At 42.7% G+C, this 16,366-nt stretch overlaps 1 protein-coding gene across 3 annotated transcripts; it reads left to right on the forward strand.

Moving 5' to 3' along the window:
• The first annotated feature begins 1,225 nt into the window (after positions 1 to 1,225).
• Positions 1,226 to 7,000, forward strand: FST (follistatin). 3 transcript variants are annotated; one of them, XM_033111271.1, is made up of 6 exons: positions 1,226 to 1,716; positions 3,580 to 3,771; positions 4,208 to 4,426; positions 4,870 to 5,094; positions 5,896 to 6,123; positions 6,874 to 6,993. In XM_033111271.1, the coding sequence occupies exons 1-6, from the start codon at positions 1,632 to 1,634 to the stop codon at positions 6,954 to 6,956; spliced, it is 1,032 nt and encodes a 343-aa protein (XP_032967162.1). In that variant the 5' UTR covers positions 1,226 to 1,631; the 3' UTR covers positions 6,957 to 6,993. The 3 variants fall into 3 exon arrangements, with proteins under 3 accessions (XP_032967162.1, XP_032967163.1, XP_032967161.1); XM_033111272.1 differs by lacking the exon at positions 6,874 to 6,993 and adding an exon at positions 6,600 to 6,721 and having other exon boundaries at positions 1,227 to 1,716; positions 5,893 to 6,123; XM_033111270.1 differs by having other exon boundaries at positions 1,228 to 1,716; positions 5,893 to 6,123; positions 6,874 to 7,000.
• Positions 7,001 to 16,366: the final 9,366 nt, after the last annotated feature.

Genomic DNA, 16,366 nt, shown 5'->3' on the forward strand with positions numbered 1-16,366 from the left:
GGAGAGGGAGTTGGTGGACGATGAGGGGTGGGAGGGCGAAAGGAGAAGTGGGGGGGCGGTCTGGCCGAGGGAGGTTGGAGGAGGCGGCGAAGAGGGGCGGATTTGAAATCCGTAGAACAAATCCCAGTGACCTGCGAATGTCCAAGAATTTTGTCTGCATACTTCGCTGTCTGTTGTCCTTCGGGCTCCAGAAGCGAAAAGAATAGAAATTTAAAAGGCGGCTTTGGAATAAACAATATAGCATTTTCCGTGAAGTAATCGTTTTATATAAAAGGAAATATCGCCTCTTCAGTTTCATTCAACGATGCCAAAAAATGTTATAAATGAGAGACCCGCCAACTTTCAGCGAAGAATGCCAGGCACTGTGCTTAATAAACTGAGGCTACAGAAGTTCATTATGGATGTTGCAATCTTTTTTATTCCGCGAATTGAGAGAGAGAGAAGAGAGAGGAGAGGGGGGGAGAGAGAGAGAGAGAGAGAGAGAGAGAGAGAGAGAGAGAGAGAGAGAGAGAACAGAAACCGGGGAGTCTCCGAGCCGGGGGAGGGGGGCAGACCGCCTACGTCGGCGCCCCGGCTCCGGGCTGCGACTCCAGACGCGGCGAAGTGAAAGGGGAGGAAAGAAAGGGAGAGCGCGAGACTGACGGGGGGAGGCCGGGCCTGAGGTGTTAAACATTTTTGTTTGCTTCTGACTCGTCGAGACCAGGGCCGCGTATCGGCCACGCTCAGCCGGGGTGGAAGGTGCCTGGTTTCTTGGCTACAGCTCTGGGTCGGGGGTGGCCGCAAAGTAAGCACGCACAGACCCAGACACAAGATCTCGCCGGGTCCCGCACCCAGGCAGCGGGGGCCTAAAACCGCAGCGCGCCCCGGCGAAGCCGCGGGGCCGGCGCGTTCTGACCCTACGGCGGGCGGGATATTCCAGCAGCTTGGGGCTCACCGGGCGGTTGCAAAGTCTTTCTGGAGCGGGGCAGCGACAGTGCGGAGACAAACTCCCGGGTTTCCCCCGCGCCGCCCGCCGCCGCCTCCTGCGCCCCCACCTCACCCCCCCCCCCCGCACACACACACAGCACACACCCGCCACCCTGGGCGCGCCCACGCTGCCTGCGAGCGGCGGCGTGCAGGACTTGAAGTGGGTGTTCTTCCCCACTCCCCACCCCCGAAGCGTCGCCCCCACCCCCCGCCCCGGTCGCCTTCCCCCTCCCTCTCGCTCCTACGCAAATAAGAACTCAGCGATTCCCCTCCTGCCGCTTTGATTTCGGGCACCTCCAACAGATAATTGGGAAGGGTTTCCAGAAGGTGGGAAATGTCACCTGATTCACACTGAACTTTTAAAAGCTCCCCACCCCCAAGGAGCCGCGCACACCCTCGCTTGCGGCCGCCCTCCCACTGCCCCACACACTGGGAGACCGCCCACCGCAAACCGCTGAGACCCCCGTCTAGATTTAAAGCGCGGCTGCGCCCGGCTTCTGACGTCCATTGAATCGCGCGGGCGGCCGGCGGCGAGCGCGGGGCTGCGCCGGGATCGCTGCGCCCTCCGCCGCTCGCCTCTGCGACGCGCGCCGCTCCCCCGAGCCACCCGTTGCCGCGTCCGCTCTCCACGCCGCCGCGCTCTTCGCCCCGCGCCTGCCCCCAGGATGGTCCGTCCCAGGCACCAGCCCGGCGGGCTTTGCCTCCTGCTGCTGCTGCTCTGCCAGTTCATGGAGGACCGCAGCGCCCAGGGTAAGCGACAGTGGATGCGCTGGGGGGCTCGGCTGAGGGCAGGGGCTTGGACTTTTCTGTCGTATCCGCTTGGTCTGTTCTGATAAACGCTGCTCTCAGAAGATGTTGGACCAACTTAACGACTCCGGGATGAAAAGGAGTGGGGAAATAAGGCAGTGACACTTTAGGACTGGGAGTCGAGTTTGGAGCGTGGTTATCCTTAAAAAGGAAAGGGAGTGAGCCGGAGTCTTTCTCAGTAGTTAGGTTTTGATGCTCTAAGTTCTGGACATAATGAGTTTAGATGTTATCTCTCCCGTTTGGCTCTGAAGGGGAGAAGCATCAGTAGTCTGGAGATTTCAGTCGACCTATTTGCTAACCTCTTTACCTCCCACACCTTTTGGACACTTTAAAAAATGACTGGGGTTCGAGGGTGGGTTGGATATTAAAATTTCTTAGGTGGCTGGGGGACGTGGTTTCAGAAACTTTGCCCAAACTTGGAAATGTGGGTGCTGAAAATTTTAGAGGGAAGTAGCTTTCTGCCTAGGGAATGCTAGTTCCAACCCCCTCCCCCGAATCCTGAAAAAAAAAAAAAAAAAGACCCAAATTATTACCCCGGAGTGTTTTGAGTAGTTTACAGTTTTTTCCCCCTTTGACTCATTCTTCTGTTAACTTTCTGTAGAACAGTAAGGATCCCACAACTGATTTAAATTCTGAGATGCATTGAAAGCAAATTTCTAAAGTTTGTTTTTTCTAAATTAGATTTATTTCAATTAGTCTTTGAGCAGATTTTAAAAAATAATAATTGATTATGGTCCAATTAAAGTTGTATGGATGAGACATGAGCAGTCTGCTTGCCTAACCCAAATCCGACCATTAAAAAGCGGGGATGACGGGGGAATTACTTGCAAAGATTTCTTGGTAGGTATAAGATAGGCATGGGTTACCGTGAAACGGTAGGAAGCCTCTTCCCCTCTCCTCCTTTTTTTCGCGTACACTTTTCTTGAGACAGATGTGTAAACTTTCCGGGCTTTAGCGTTAACATTTTCAGTGTGTTGTAAACGGCCCCCTCCCCCACCTCTCCCCACCCCCGGGCACTGCCCTCGCTGTCTGCCCCGCACTACTCTGAGTTGCCCGCCTTTCGGGGCGAGGCGCTGCCGGAGTGCGGGGGACTTGGGCGCCACGGAGAGCAGCCCTCAGAGATTTCGAAAGATCGCGGTGGCCGCGGGCGTCCTGTGGGTCTGGCGGATTGCAAAACGGGCCCGTCGGGCGGGCTGCGCCTCGAGGCCGCGCGGGGCAGCTCCGGGCAGGAACCAGTTGCTTTTTTGCTTTCATTTTTCCCAAGTGCCTTTTGCTTGATTTGTTCCTGTGTGTTGTGTCTGTCTCGGTCCCTCTCTTTTTCTTTTTCTCTCAAGTTCTACTTTCTTAACCCCTGTCACAAATAATACCCACACTGCCTACAAGAAACCAACATGTAAAAACATCCGTCGCATCCTGTTTTTGTCAAGTTCTTTAATCTGCTCTTCGAGTCGCTGCAGGTTATGAAATGGGACGAATAAAAGTAAACAGTCTAGTAAAAGTCAATGCAAGCTGCACGTGTTGTGTCTGGGTCACTGGTAACTGACATTGATATGGCTGGGGCGCTCTGGCTTCTGCCTCTCACCCTCCCTCCCCCTCGCCCACCTCCCATCTCTTCAGTCTGGGTCCCCCGCCCCCCCCTTTCCCCACTCCTTCACTCCGATTTATTTTCTGCTTTTCTTTTCCGTCTCTTTCTCCAGCTCACTCCCTCATCCCCGCCGGGTCTCCTTCCCCTGCTTGCTCGCGGCCTCCCTCTCCCCTTATCCCCGCCACTCTCTCACCCACCTCCCCACTCCTGCCTCCTTGCAGCTGGGAATTGCTGGCTCCGCCAGGCGAAAAACGGCCGCTGCCAGGTCCTGTACAAGACAGAACTGAGCAAGGAGGAGTGCTGCAGCACCGGCCGCCTGAGCACTTCGTGGACTGAGGAGGATGTAAATGACAACACGCTGTTCAAGTGGATGATTTTCAACGGGGGCGCCCCCAACTGCATCCCCTGTAAAGGTAGGACTGTTCCCCAATTTGCAGGCCCTCAGTAGAGGGCGTCTTACCCTCAACTTCCCCACTGCCCAGCTTTGTTCGTGGGTCTTCCCTATCTTCCCCCAGCCCTGGTAAGCCATTAGGGTTGAATCTTGCTTGTTACACACTACAGGCAAAACAAGGTCCGCAAAGGTTCCCGGACTTCTTAGCCAAGTGTGGTGGTGAAGCCAACCACCCCACCACGCTATCTGAGAGAGACTGGGATGGGGAGAGGCCAATTGTCGTTCCCTCCCCCACTTTACCCCATCCTCAACTTCTAGGAGAGAGCCTGGGCCCCTCGGGTGCGAACTGATGGCTGCACAATTGCGATTGTGCAAGGCCCCCGCCCCCCACGGTCGTCCTGGCTGGCCTGCATACTGCCTGGCCCTAGTTTTAATCTATGCCTCTTTCCAAATGGTAGAAACATGCGAGAACGTGGACTGTGGACCCGGGAAAAAATGCCGAATGAACAAGAAGAACAAACCTCGCTGCGTCTGTGCCCCAGATTGCTCCAATATCACTTGGAAAGGTCCAGTCTGTGGGCTGGATGGGAAAACCTACCGCAATGAATGTGCACTCCTCAAGGCCAGATGTAAAGAGCAGCCGGAATTAGAAGTCCAGTACCAGGGCAAATGTAAAAGTAGGTCCTACATGCCTCCCCTCCTCCAGCTTTCCCTCCTCCAGCTTTGTAAAGCTGCACTAGACCCACCATAAAATTGAAAAAATGGGAGGGGTAGACCCACCATAAGATTGAAGAGATGGGAGGTGGGCGAGGAGCAGGGAGGGCAAGAGCCGGAAGCCAGAGTTCCACAGCCATATCACGGTCAGTTATCAGTGACCCACCCTAGGGGGAAGATGTGTTGTCCGCTGTAAGAGCCTAATAATAATGGAAATAAAGGAACCCTTTTCTAAAGTTTTAAAGACTCCTTAAGAATAGCGAAAATACCAACCTAGAGCCAGGGCTCCCAAAGTACCTTTTGAAAGCTGGATGCTTCCATTTTGTGATTTCCTTGATAATAGCAAATGCTCACTCCCTAAGGACCTGAAGGTGCCTATTAATGTGTGCTTCCCTCTTTGTTTCAGAGACCTGCCGGGATGTTTTCTGTCCAGGCAGCTCCACATGTGTGGTGGACCAGACTAATAATGCTTACTGTGTGACATGTAACCGGATTTGCCCGGAGCCCACCTCCTCTGAACAGTATCTCTGTGGGAATGATGGAGTGACCTATTCCAGTGCCTGTCATCTGAGAAAGGCTACCTGCCTACTGGGCAGATCCATTGGATTAGCCTATGAGGGAAAGTGTATCAGTAGGTATTCTGGATCGAGGAATGAAAAGAGAAAATAGGAGCAAAAAGGCTACTTCTAATGTTAAAACTGTGGGGTTAACCAATAAATAAGCCCATAGCCTCCCCAACTGCAAAGTTTCACCAAAGAGAGAACTAACTCTCCAGTGACCGACCACAGCTTTCCTCAAGGAAATCATCTTCCGGAAATGTTCGCATATACAGAGGGTGCCCAAAAAATGTATACACATTTTAAGAAGGAAAAAAACTATTAAAATTGGAATACTCAATATATACCAATAACAAAAGATGAATAGAAGTCGTGTCTACATTTTTTGGCACCCCCAGTATATTGAAATGCCAGCAAGAAACAGGAAACAATTTCGTCATAGAAAACTTAGAACTCACACAATTTTGCACATTTTTTTAAGTGCTAGACTTGCTGAAAGCAAGAAATAATTATTTAACAGTTCTTAAAATCTATCATTAGATTCTAATAACTAATGGAATTAATTCTTTTTTAAAAAAAGATCCCACTGTGGGAAGTCTTCAAATACATATTTAACTCAAGGATACTGTGAAATCCTGTTCAAAAACAAAAACTTTTCATGCACTAATATAGTATGTAGGAAACGGGGGGAGGGGGCAGGGGGGCGTTTGTGTGTTTTCAATTTTATTATGAAGTATTTTTGCATAATATCTCTGTTATCCCCATTAGTAAGTAATAAGATATAGGTCATATGTTTATATTTCTTGATAGGGGAATAGAGAAAGGGAGAAAGGGAAAATCAATTTACTAATCACAGGTATATTATATCCTAGAAGCAAAGTCCTGTGAAGATATCCAGTGCACTGGTGGAAAAAAGTGTTTATGGGATTTCAAGGTTGGCAGAGGCCGGTGTTCCCTCTGCGATGAGCTGTGCCCTGAGAGTAAGTCTGAGGAGCCTGTCTGTGCCAGTGACAATGCCACTTATGCCAGCGAGTGTGCCATGAAGGAAGCTGCCTGCTCCTCAGGTGTGCTGCTGGAAGTAAAGCACTCCGGATCTTGTAACTGTAAGTGTGGTTTTTAAATTTGCTGCAATTTAAGGCTTTCCCAGGCAAGCCCTAGGGAATGGAGAAGTGAAAAGCACGTAAACCTCCCCATGTAAGCCCACTTCTGTTTAAATTAGGTAGCTGCTAAACTTCCAGCAATTCAGAGATCCACAGAAAAATTCCCTGGAATGTTTCCTAGCTTTGAAAACTTGTCCAATGATCATCACTGGGGTTGCCTCTAAAAACCTATTTCCAGTCATTTGCCCCTAATTCTTGTGCTTTAGTAGTGTGCTTTGCTGTTTGCTTTATTAACACTTGAATCTCAACTAACTGCTTCAAAAGTTGTTTTTTCTTTTTGTTTTTTTTTTCTTTTTCAAAGACAGCTTTATATTATCATGCCCAGGCTGCTGCTTTTCGCAGTTGCCTCTACTAACTCTGAAATAAGGACCCAAAGCAGTTATACCTAGAACACAAGAGCGCTTTTTATCTAATTTCAGGAATCTGCCCGTAAAACCTGAGCCATTGATTCTTCAGAACTTTCTGCAGTTTTTGACTTCATAGATTATGATGTTTTTTTTTTAATTTTTTAAACTTATTGCATAACAGCAGATGCCAAAAACAAACAAAAAAAAAGCATCTCACTGCAAGTCACATAAAAATGCAACGCTGTAATATGGCTGTATCAGAGGGCTTTGAAAACATACACTGAGCTGCTTCCGCGCTGTTGTTGTCCATATTTAAACAACAGCTCCCCTGTATTCCCCCATCTAGCCATTTCGGAAGACACCGAGGAAGAGGAAGAAGATGAAGACCAGGACTACAGCTTTCCTATATCTTCCATTCTAGAGTGGTAACCCCTCCACCAATGTTCAGTGTTCACATGGCCTTTGGGCAAAAAGGAAAAAAAAAAAAAGAAAAAGAAAAAGAAAAAATATATTGTCCATACTGTAAATAAGTGTATGCTTATTTATTTGGGGGGAAAACTATACAGAAAGGACCTTTGTCCTAAAGCTCTCTCCCATGCCACCTTGTTACTCATTGGACACGGAGAGGCAGTCATTGTGAGGTCTACTGGATGAGGCCCATAGTTGAGACTTGTAGACATTTATTTATACTGTGTCATGTTTTATAATTTATACATAAAATGTCTGGTTGACTGTACACCTTGTTTTTGAAGAAATTTATTCGTGAAAGGAAGAGCAGTTGTTATTTATTGTGAGGTCTCTTGCTTGTAAAGTAAAAGCTTTTTTTTTCTTGTAAACCATTTAAGTCCATTCCTTACGATTCACTCACTCATCTGTCTCCCTTCATTTCACTGTTGTTAGACTCTTTTTCACTTTAACAAATTTGCATGTCAGTTTCTGTCATGTTTATTTATTGGATTCTCTGCTGCCTGTTCTGTACATACATGATCCTCGGGTTTTGTTTACAAGGAATCTTGACTGACCAAAAGGCATTATAACTGACTCAAATAGCAGGTACAGAGGGTAATCTTTGAGGAAACTCCTACTTTAGTTCTCTTGTGATGAAGGCATTCGTGAGAGGGTGTGATAGCAATGTTAGACTTCTAATACTGTACTTAGAAGATGTTACAGATCCAAAGACATTGACTGATAGGGGTGTTGGGAGATGTAAGGAAGGGGAATGAATGCTACACTCTTAACCTTTTGTTAGGTGTTTCCTTTGAGCTAGTCTGCTGTACCTTTTGAATTAGTTATTTTTCAACCAATGTGTCACTAAAAGTTATATCAAAGCTTTATCAGTTCAAGTTTCTTGCTTTTCATAATACTTTTTTCTGATGCAATTTTATATTTTCAAACATGGCAAGTTAAATATAAATTCATTTAAATATATAGTTTTGTACTTTTCTACCATGTAAATGTGCAATGTATATAAAAGTTATAATGTGTATTTGTAAATAAACGATGAGTGAAAAAATAAAAAAATTTTAAAAAGCCAATGGTCTCAATTGCTGATATGATGTCAAAGAAGTTGTTTGGGCTTTTGAGTAAAAAATGTGTTTAATACATTTGCTGAGAAATAGTTATCACTGAAATTAGGTGGCCAGGACAAATGGAAGCTCCAAAGCAAAGTAAATTACAAATCACTTCAGTGGAGTTTGAAAGATAAACAGACCTGAGGTCCAGCAAACCCTTTGTAGGATTGGCAGCATACCTGTGACTAACCACAGGAGAAAAGGGACTACAGGTATGAGTTTTCCTCCCTGCAACGTAGGGAGCCTAAAAGTTCCTCTTTAAAAACACCATCTTAGCTATTCTTGCAAGCTCATCTCCATAGTCATAGCCAGGGGCACCCTTTATGTTTTCTCATCTAAATAAAGTAGACCTTACACATTTAAAATACAGCACATGTCACAAGGAAAAGTAAAAATAGGCTAATATTGGATAAGCACATTTTAGAGATCAGACTATCAACTATAGAAATAAGCATAGTGTTGGAATTCTAGGGACTTAGAGGAGGAAGCGGTAGGGGTGGATTTCCGAGATGTCCTTGTTTCATTAGAACTAAATGACACTCGAGGACTTGTCAATATTTTGCAGTTAGCCCTAGCCAAGTCACTATTAGAAGCTCAGATTGGCATATGGGGCATCAGTGGTCTCTGTAATTGGTTGTAATAAATAGTAACTAGATAATCATGTTTCCAATTCATTGCATGCTAATTCATTGCCTAGGGACATTAAAAATACCAAAAGTGCAAGATGCGAAGAAGTGAGGATTGGTACCGTGGGAGGGAAAGAACAAAGAACAGTCAATACTGCCAACATTACTAAAAAATATGTTTTTTCTTTCAAAGACCGTGACCCGAGTTCGTTTTTAAAAGTGTATCCCTTTTGTGAAAACCCTCTTTAAATAACTATTTAAAATGATCATAGGAGACTGTTGTTGGCTCTCAGCTGTGGTTACCAAATGAGAAATTTGGTGAAGACCGAGGGACCTCTTGGGTAGTGTTTGTATGATTCTGAATCTGTAGGGTTTTGCTAGCCTTCAGCCCAGGTTCCCAGAGAGAGGAGAAAAGGGCCAAAGACAAATCCAGGAGAAGACAAGGGTCATAACTAGTGCCCAGGAGCTACTGGCTTGCCACTAGGGATTGGCTCTCATAAAAGGAAAGAGCTGGCAGACATGGTTTCACAGCCCTTCCTGGAGTTTATTTCTTACTCTGTCCTGGTATGGTACAGACACTTTAAAGCTGCCATTGACGATGAGAGTAAAAACGTCAAATTTAACAGGCATGGATGTGTTTCTTGGCAAAGGGGAGTGATAAAATCAACAGCTTGCCTTTAAAACAACATTCAGATTATTTAAAATTTTTATTTCATATTTGTCAGGATTAATCATTCCTCTCAAGAAGAAAAAAAATCTCATTTTCCTTCTTGAAGTTTCCTACTTTTCCAGTAATCCTGCATTAGGCTAATTAGTACCAAAAAACAGAAGTCTCTTTTAAAATTAAAATTAGATTAATATCATTAGGCTATTGTTAGAATTTCAACTATGACTCAAAAAAGTAATTCACTTAGGCATATAATGTATTTAACAGAAACAGTTCTGGTAACTAGTTTTAATTAGTATGGCTACATCCTAATCGTTAGGAATTGCAAAATACCAAGTAATGAAAAATATCAGAAGTATAATTTTCAACAGATGTTCTCAAGATTTTTATGTGCTATATGGGTATGATTCCTAGAGTATGGCAAAAATAAAATCTGGCATAATTAGAATCATTCTCAAACATGACAGCTAAATGCAGTACCTGACCTTAGACTGGATCCTGTACCAAGGAGGAAAAAGCTATATATTGACAAAATTGTCCATAGATTATTGTATCAATGTCAAATTTACTGAATTTGATTACTGTATTGTGTTATGTAAGAGAATATTGCTACACTTAGGAAATAATACACTGAAGTATTTAGGAGAAATGGCCAAAATGTATGTAACTTACCCTTAAACAATTCAGAAATAAATACTGCTTTATATAGTTTTTTCCCCCATATGTATTCGAAGAAAGAGCACACAAATGATAAAACAGTAATATTTAAAAGTAAGTGAATTTGAGTAAAAGGTATATGGGTATTTTTAATATTACATTTTTGCAAGTTTTCTGTAAATTTGAAATTACAAAGAAATAAAAAGTTTAACATTTTAAAAAGTCATTCTTACAAAGGAGAGGTGCACAGTAGACTGCTTCTCCCACTTTCTTGAAAAGCAAGTGAAATATTAGCATCATTGAAAAAATAATTTTATATGAACAAAAGACTCTGGAAAATAATTCCAGAGACTTTACTTAAAGAATCAAAATTGGCAATAAGAATTTCTGGCACTTAAACCACACTTGAACTGAGAAACAGTCTTTTCTTTCCTATAATCATCTTAAAATTTAGAGTGATTAGTAGCTTTGCTAAAACACTCCAAGCACACAAAACCCATTGCTTGCTATATATTATTTGGACAAATAATTTAACCTCTCTGTGCCTGGTTCCCCATGTATGTAATCAGAATAATAAAAGTGTCTCCCTCATAGTAATGTGAGGTTTAAAAGAAGTAAGATGAGTAAAGTGCTTACTGTGCTTCCCCAAAAATAAGACCTAACCGGACAATCAGCTCTAATGCATCTTTCGGAGCAAAAATTAATATAAGACGCGGTATTATATTACATCATATATCATATATCATATCATATATCATATATCATATCATATAACACTTGGTCTTATAGTAAAATAAGACTGGGTTTTATATTAATTTTTCTCCAAATATGCATTAGAGCTGATTGTCCGGCTAGGTCTTATTTTCAGGGAAACACGGTAGATCAGTGCCTGGCACATTAAAAAGTCAATGAATAAGTGTCTTCTAGGATTATAATAATTGTCATTAATTAAACAAACAAACAAAAAAAGTGAAATTGTGGTTCATCAACACAATGCAATGAATGAGGAATGGCAGCAATCAAGAGCGGAAGCACAAGTGTCAACAATGTTTTTAATGGAAGGTAAATATAGTTTGAAAGTAGTTTAGCCGTGTCAACATTTAACAAAACTTCATGAGGTTCTAGGTGCTGCAGCAAAAGTGCACACAGTTCAAAATAACAGATTTAGACACATTATTTCCCTTGGAAATTTAGAAAGCACTCACCTACCACATTTCCAAAGTCACAAAATTAGCCTTTTGTCCTTTTATTCATAGACCCAACATAATCTCTGGTAGTAAAGTAAATTAAATCAATCTTCTTTAATTTTGATACGTGAAAACTATAGATTCCTAAAGATAGTAATAAACTATTTCCAAACTATCAAAAATCCTAATGTAAATTGCACAATATAAAAAGATGATATATTATTTAATTAATAAGCTCATTTATTAAAGAGCATTTTTCAAAACCTGGGTCCTAATTTGTTTTTCCCATTCCACTTTCCATTCAGATCAGCATAAGGTCATTCTTCAGCCAAAAGTTGTCATGTAAATAGACTCCAGGCATGCCTGCCCTGCGTATTCAGCAGACCTGCCCAGACATGTCCGAATCCCAGCTTCTATTTAGCTGGAATCCCCCCATGGGTACTGGATGGTCCCTGGGCTTTGCCCTCCTTGGACCTCAGATATCTTGGCTGGTATCATCAAGATTCCTGTGGCTGAGTCCTTCAGACACTTAAAAACATATTCTCTGGATTACACCAAATGTAGTCCTGGCAGAGCTATAATTTGTCATTTTTCTATTTTAAGAAGATGGCCCGGGAACCAACTGGTACTGTTAGAGCCAGATATACTCCCACCAAAAGTCTCTTGTATGCATTCCTTAAGGAGTCAGGTCTCTGGCTGAAGAATGAGTCTAAGCTTTTTTGAAGAATTTGGGGCAAGCAAGAAATTAGAAGCAAAGTTACAATCCTGGTGTGGCAGAGGGGGCTCTACATCTCTATTCTAGTTCCAAGAAGAGATCTTGATAGATCTCTATCCTTTCTAGCACCAAAAAAAAAGGAAAAAAAAATTGTTAGGATGATTTCATGGTCCTGATGCATCCCACAAACAGTGGTGGCAGTTGAAGATCAAGGTGAAAGCCAGTTGCTATAGCTTGAGATTGCGATGGAAGGGACTGGATTACTCAAAAGGCCATACCTACAATTCCTAAGGCAGAGTCTTTGGTAGATCGGTGCCCCAGAAAAAGTCATCAAAATGGACTTATGGCAATTTATTCATTTGGTATGTGAGACCAGGACCCAGTCAACACAATTCTCACATAGAAACAATGCTACTCAAGGTGTAGTGCCTGGACCAATCACATCAACTTAACCAGGGAGCTTGTTAGAAATATAAGCTCTTGAGCACTACTCCAGAACCACTGAACCCAAGTCAGTGAAAGTAAGATCCAAGAATCTATTTTTTCACAAGCTCTCCAGGTGATTCTTACGCATGCTAAAGTTTGAGAACAGCTGCCCTAGAATCATTTCAAGCTCTGAGGGAACACTGGCTACCTGATGTTCTAAAGGCAACCAGAACACCATGCATGGGTAGGGCTCTAAGGGAGCCATGTTCAACCCTGTTCCCCCGCCTGACCTGGCCAGGATTCCCGCACATAATTTAACCTATGCTGCAGAATTGTACCTGCTGGTGGTAAAGGCACTTGGCCATAGACATCACAAGGCACATTTTTCCTAAGAATATTCTCATCCTCTACCATCTAAATGAGGTATTCCCAATGAGACTTAAGCTGCGTTCTTTAACTTCCTGAGCAATATTTTATATGCATCTCTCTTTCCCATCTCGCTTTCTCTGGCATTTCCAAACCCTCACCACTCTTGTCAAGCAGCATACTCACTCCTACTCTTCTCACTTTCAGTGAACTTTATCTCATCTATTTAACTAGAAAATTGTTGACATCAGGAAAGAATTACCTCAGCTGGCTAGGAGTTATGGACTTGCCTGCTATCCCTTAAATCCGTATGCATTGAGTGATAAGTTTCTCAAGAAGAGACTTGCATTTTGAATGAAGAGTAGTGACATTCCAATCGTGGTCCTCCCTTCAGTTGATATTTGGTCCACTTCTCTTCCCTGACACTTGCCTGAACTTCTTCCAGGAGATCTGCATTATCTTAGAAGAGCACTTCAGCTTTATTCATGGTGCGGGAAGCCAAAACTGCTACTTGTCTGACCCACCTCTTCCAAGAACAGAGAGATCTAAGCAACCAGATGCAATAGACTCCCAGGCTCGAAGAAACTAAAAGTTACCTCCTTCAAGTATACATCCAAATGCAACAGAGTCCCAAGGTCCATAGCATGAAACAAGAGTGAAAGGGTCACTCTCTCAGTTTTCTGCCATTCTTCCCTCCTGGCTTCATATAATTTCCTATCTCACTCATCTCAATGACTTTCCCATCAGAACCTTGTTTCTGTACATTCCTGTCCATTTCCCCACACCCTCTGGCCAAAATCCTAACCATGGATCAGTGAAATCCACCTTCTCCATACCAATACCTATATGTTGCTGAGCGAGGATGAAATCCTCAAAAAGCACCAGTTGGTGCCTCTACACAAGTATGAGATTTAATTTCAACTGAGTTCTTTAACCTTCTGAGCAATGTTTTATGTACATCTCTCTTTCCCATTCCCCTCTCTGGCATTTCCAAACCCTCACCACTCTTGTCAAGCAGCATACCCACTCCTACATCTATTTAACTAGAAAGTTGTTGACATCCGGAAAAAATTACCTCAGCGTCCTCCACTGCCAGCATTAACCATAAGCTTGCCCAATTCCATACCATTTCTAATTACCTTCTCTCCAATCTCAGTGAATCTCATTTTCATATCTGCGTTTTCCACCACACCTCACTCCATCTCCAGAAATTCACCACTCATCATTTTAAATTTCTCCCTCTATAATGGTTTTATTAACTTGAGCCTATAAATATGCTTCATTATTTTTTTAAAAAGTAAAGTTTCAGAAATAATACAATTAATAAAGTTGTCCTAACTCAAATACATACACACACACACAGACACACACAGACACACACGTTTTAAGCCCTGGCTAGCCCTTAAGGGGGCTGTGGGATGGGGGGGTGTCCCTCTAGACACAATCTGCAGAGTAATATCCCCTCTATCTCTACAGCCTCACCTCTCCCACATTCCTCAACCCTCTGCAATTTAGACTTTTCTCCTATTAATCATCTGAAGAGGTTTGACAAAGATTATCAGTGATTTTCAAGTTCCCAATGCAATCGACATTATTCTGTCCTTATCTAACAGAACGCTCTTTGATTTGTACACTGTTAACCAGACTCTTGTCACTTCCTCTGGCTTTTGTATTCGCATTCCCTCCGATCTCACCATTCTTACGTGGCTTCTTTATGATTTGTATTCTCACCAGTAGAGCAGGGATTAAAAGCTGGCTACTCATAGACTGTATCTGACTTATATTTTATTTGATCACACAAACCTGTAAAATAATTTTGAATTAATTGACAATATTTAAAACTTAGGAAATTCCACCAAAAAAAAATCTGGATTGTTACTTTCTCTTGAAAAATGTGAAAACCAGATATCACCGTGTAAGCCAAGAACTCCATCTTCCACTTCCTTGCTTGTCAATCTACACAGTCTTCTGTGTATTCCACAGCATTCCAGTACCATCATGGTTTTTTCACTTCAATCTATATGCTAGTGGCTGTCGATCCCTATGACCAGCCCTGACATTTTATTGAGCTTCAGATCATACTTCCTCTTCTATGATCAGGAAATTGCACCTCTACGAGAGACCTACACAACCTACTGCCCCCAACAAAGGGGTGCCCCTCACCCTTCTTGTTTCCTAACATAGATTCCTTACAAATCAAAATCTTATAAGAGTACATCTGCTTGGTCCCTAGCAAGGGAAGCTGGAAAAGGCAGGGTTCCTGTTAAATTGGGAAGGTACAATTCAGCCTAGAGAATAACAAAGTACACAAGATGTCCCAAAGATCTTGGCAACCACAATGGCGTAGCTATTACTAGATAATCTAAACAAAGGTAAGTATAAAGTAGCTACAAGTAGAATTGCAAGTGGCTGCAGCCAGAGGGAGAGCATAGGCTTTTCCAATCGTAACAAGGTTCAAGAGTCTTTTCTCAGAAGTACTCCACAACCCAGAAGCCATTCATAATCTACTACAGGTCAAATGCTCCATTCAATAAGATGGCAGATTCTAAAAGCACTCTGAGTTGTCCCAGCACAATTTAGAGGAACATGGTGAGGGCAGAAAACCAGAGTAGAGAACAGCAACATCAGGCAAACACAGAGAAACACATTTTCCCAAATAATGAACAAACGGCAGTTAGCATGTTAGCATTTGGGAGAAGGTTTTGCCAGGGAAAGCTTCCTGAACTCCAGCCTCTAGTGGACCAGGGTAGGAGCCAGTTCTGACAAATGTGGCACTGAGAATCTGAACTCAACCTTAAGCAAAGGCTGGTGGAAAATTAATAATTCTCTGACATTAGCAAAGACCTTTATATGGGAAAGTCAGCTCTCCAGGGCTGATGACATGGGACAGAGATCTACAGGACAAAAGAAAAAGGACCAGATCAAGGTAAACATTTTCCTTCACTAACATCCAGGGGCAGAGGGAATGAAACAGTTTGAAAATTGTTTTGTTTGACTTATTGTTAATATCTGTTTAAAATTCTCCTGAGTGTTTTACATTTTATGGGCCAATGTTACACCCCAATAAAAACCACAATAGTCGTCCATTTATATTTTATAACAACAGTTTGGGGTTCAACTATAATTTTTTTTAAAAATCTTATATGTGACCTCAGTATTAAATCAATGCAAAACATGAACAGTTAATTGGGAGGAAAGTATAAACAAGTTTATAACAATATTTGGTAAACTAATATAAAAATTCAGAATTTGTCAGACAACTATTGCACCTGTAAAATTTTGTCAAGGTGTCCAGAATAGTCAAAGATATAGAGACAGAAAGTTTGCCAAGGTCTGGAGGAATGGAGGAGAAATAGGGGATGACTGCTAATGGGTCTAGTATTTCTTTACAAGAAGATGTTCTAAAATTGATTGTGCTGATGTTTGCACAACTCTAAATATATAAACACCATGGAATTGTACACTTTAAATGAATGAATCATATGGTATATGAATTTTATCTCATAAAACTTATTTTTTTTGAATCACCCAGATAATTTAAATGGAAGAATTTCATAGTTTCACTTAATTTCAAAATTGTTTTAGTTTTACAAGAATCAATTTATGAAAGACACACATCGTTAT

This window comes from Rhinolophus ferrumequinum, chromosome 7, assembly GCF_004115265.2.
Source record: "Rhinolophus ferrumequinum isolate MPI-CBG mRhiFer1 chromosome 7, mRhiFer1_v1.p, whole genome shotgun sequence".
Taxonomy (NCBI): Eukaryota; Metazoa; Chordata; class Mammalia; order Chiroptera; family Rhinolophidae; genus Rhinolophus; species Rhinolophus ferrumequinum.

What these genes read in the sequence shown, in the direction of transcription:
- FST (XM_033111270.1), top strand. Translation starts at nt 1,632, where the DNA reads ATGGTCCGTCCCAGGCACCAGCCCGGCGGGCTTTGCCTCCTGCTGCTG. An exon ending in GTACCAGGGCAAATGTAAAA is followed by an intron (nt 4,427 to 4,869) that starts GTAGGTCCTACA and finishes TCTTTGTTTCAG; the next exon opens with AGACCTGCCGGGATGTTTTC. An exon ending in GCACTCCGGATCTTGTAACT is followed by an intron (nt 6,124 to 6,873) that starts GTAAGTGTGGTT and finishes TCCCCCATCTAG; the next exon opens with CCATTTCGGAAGACACCGAG.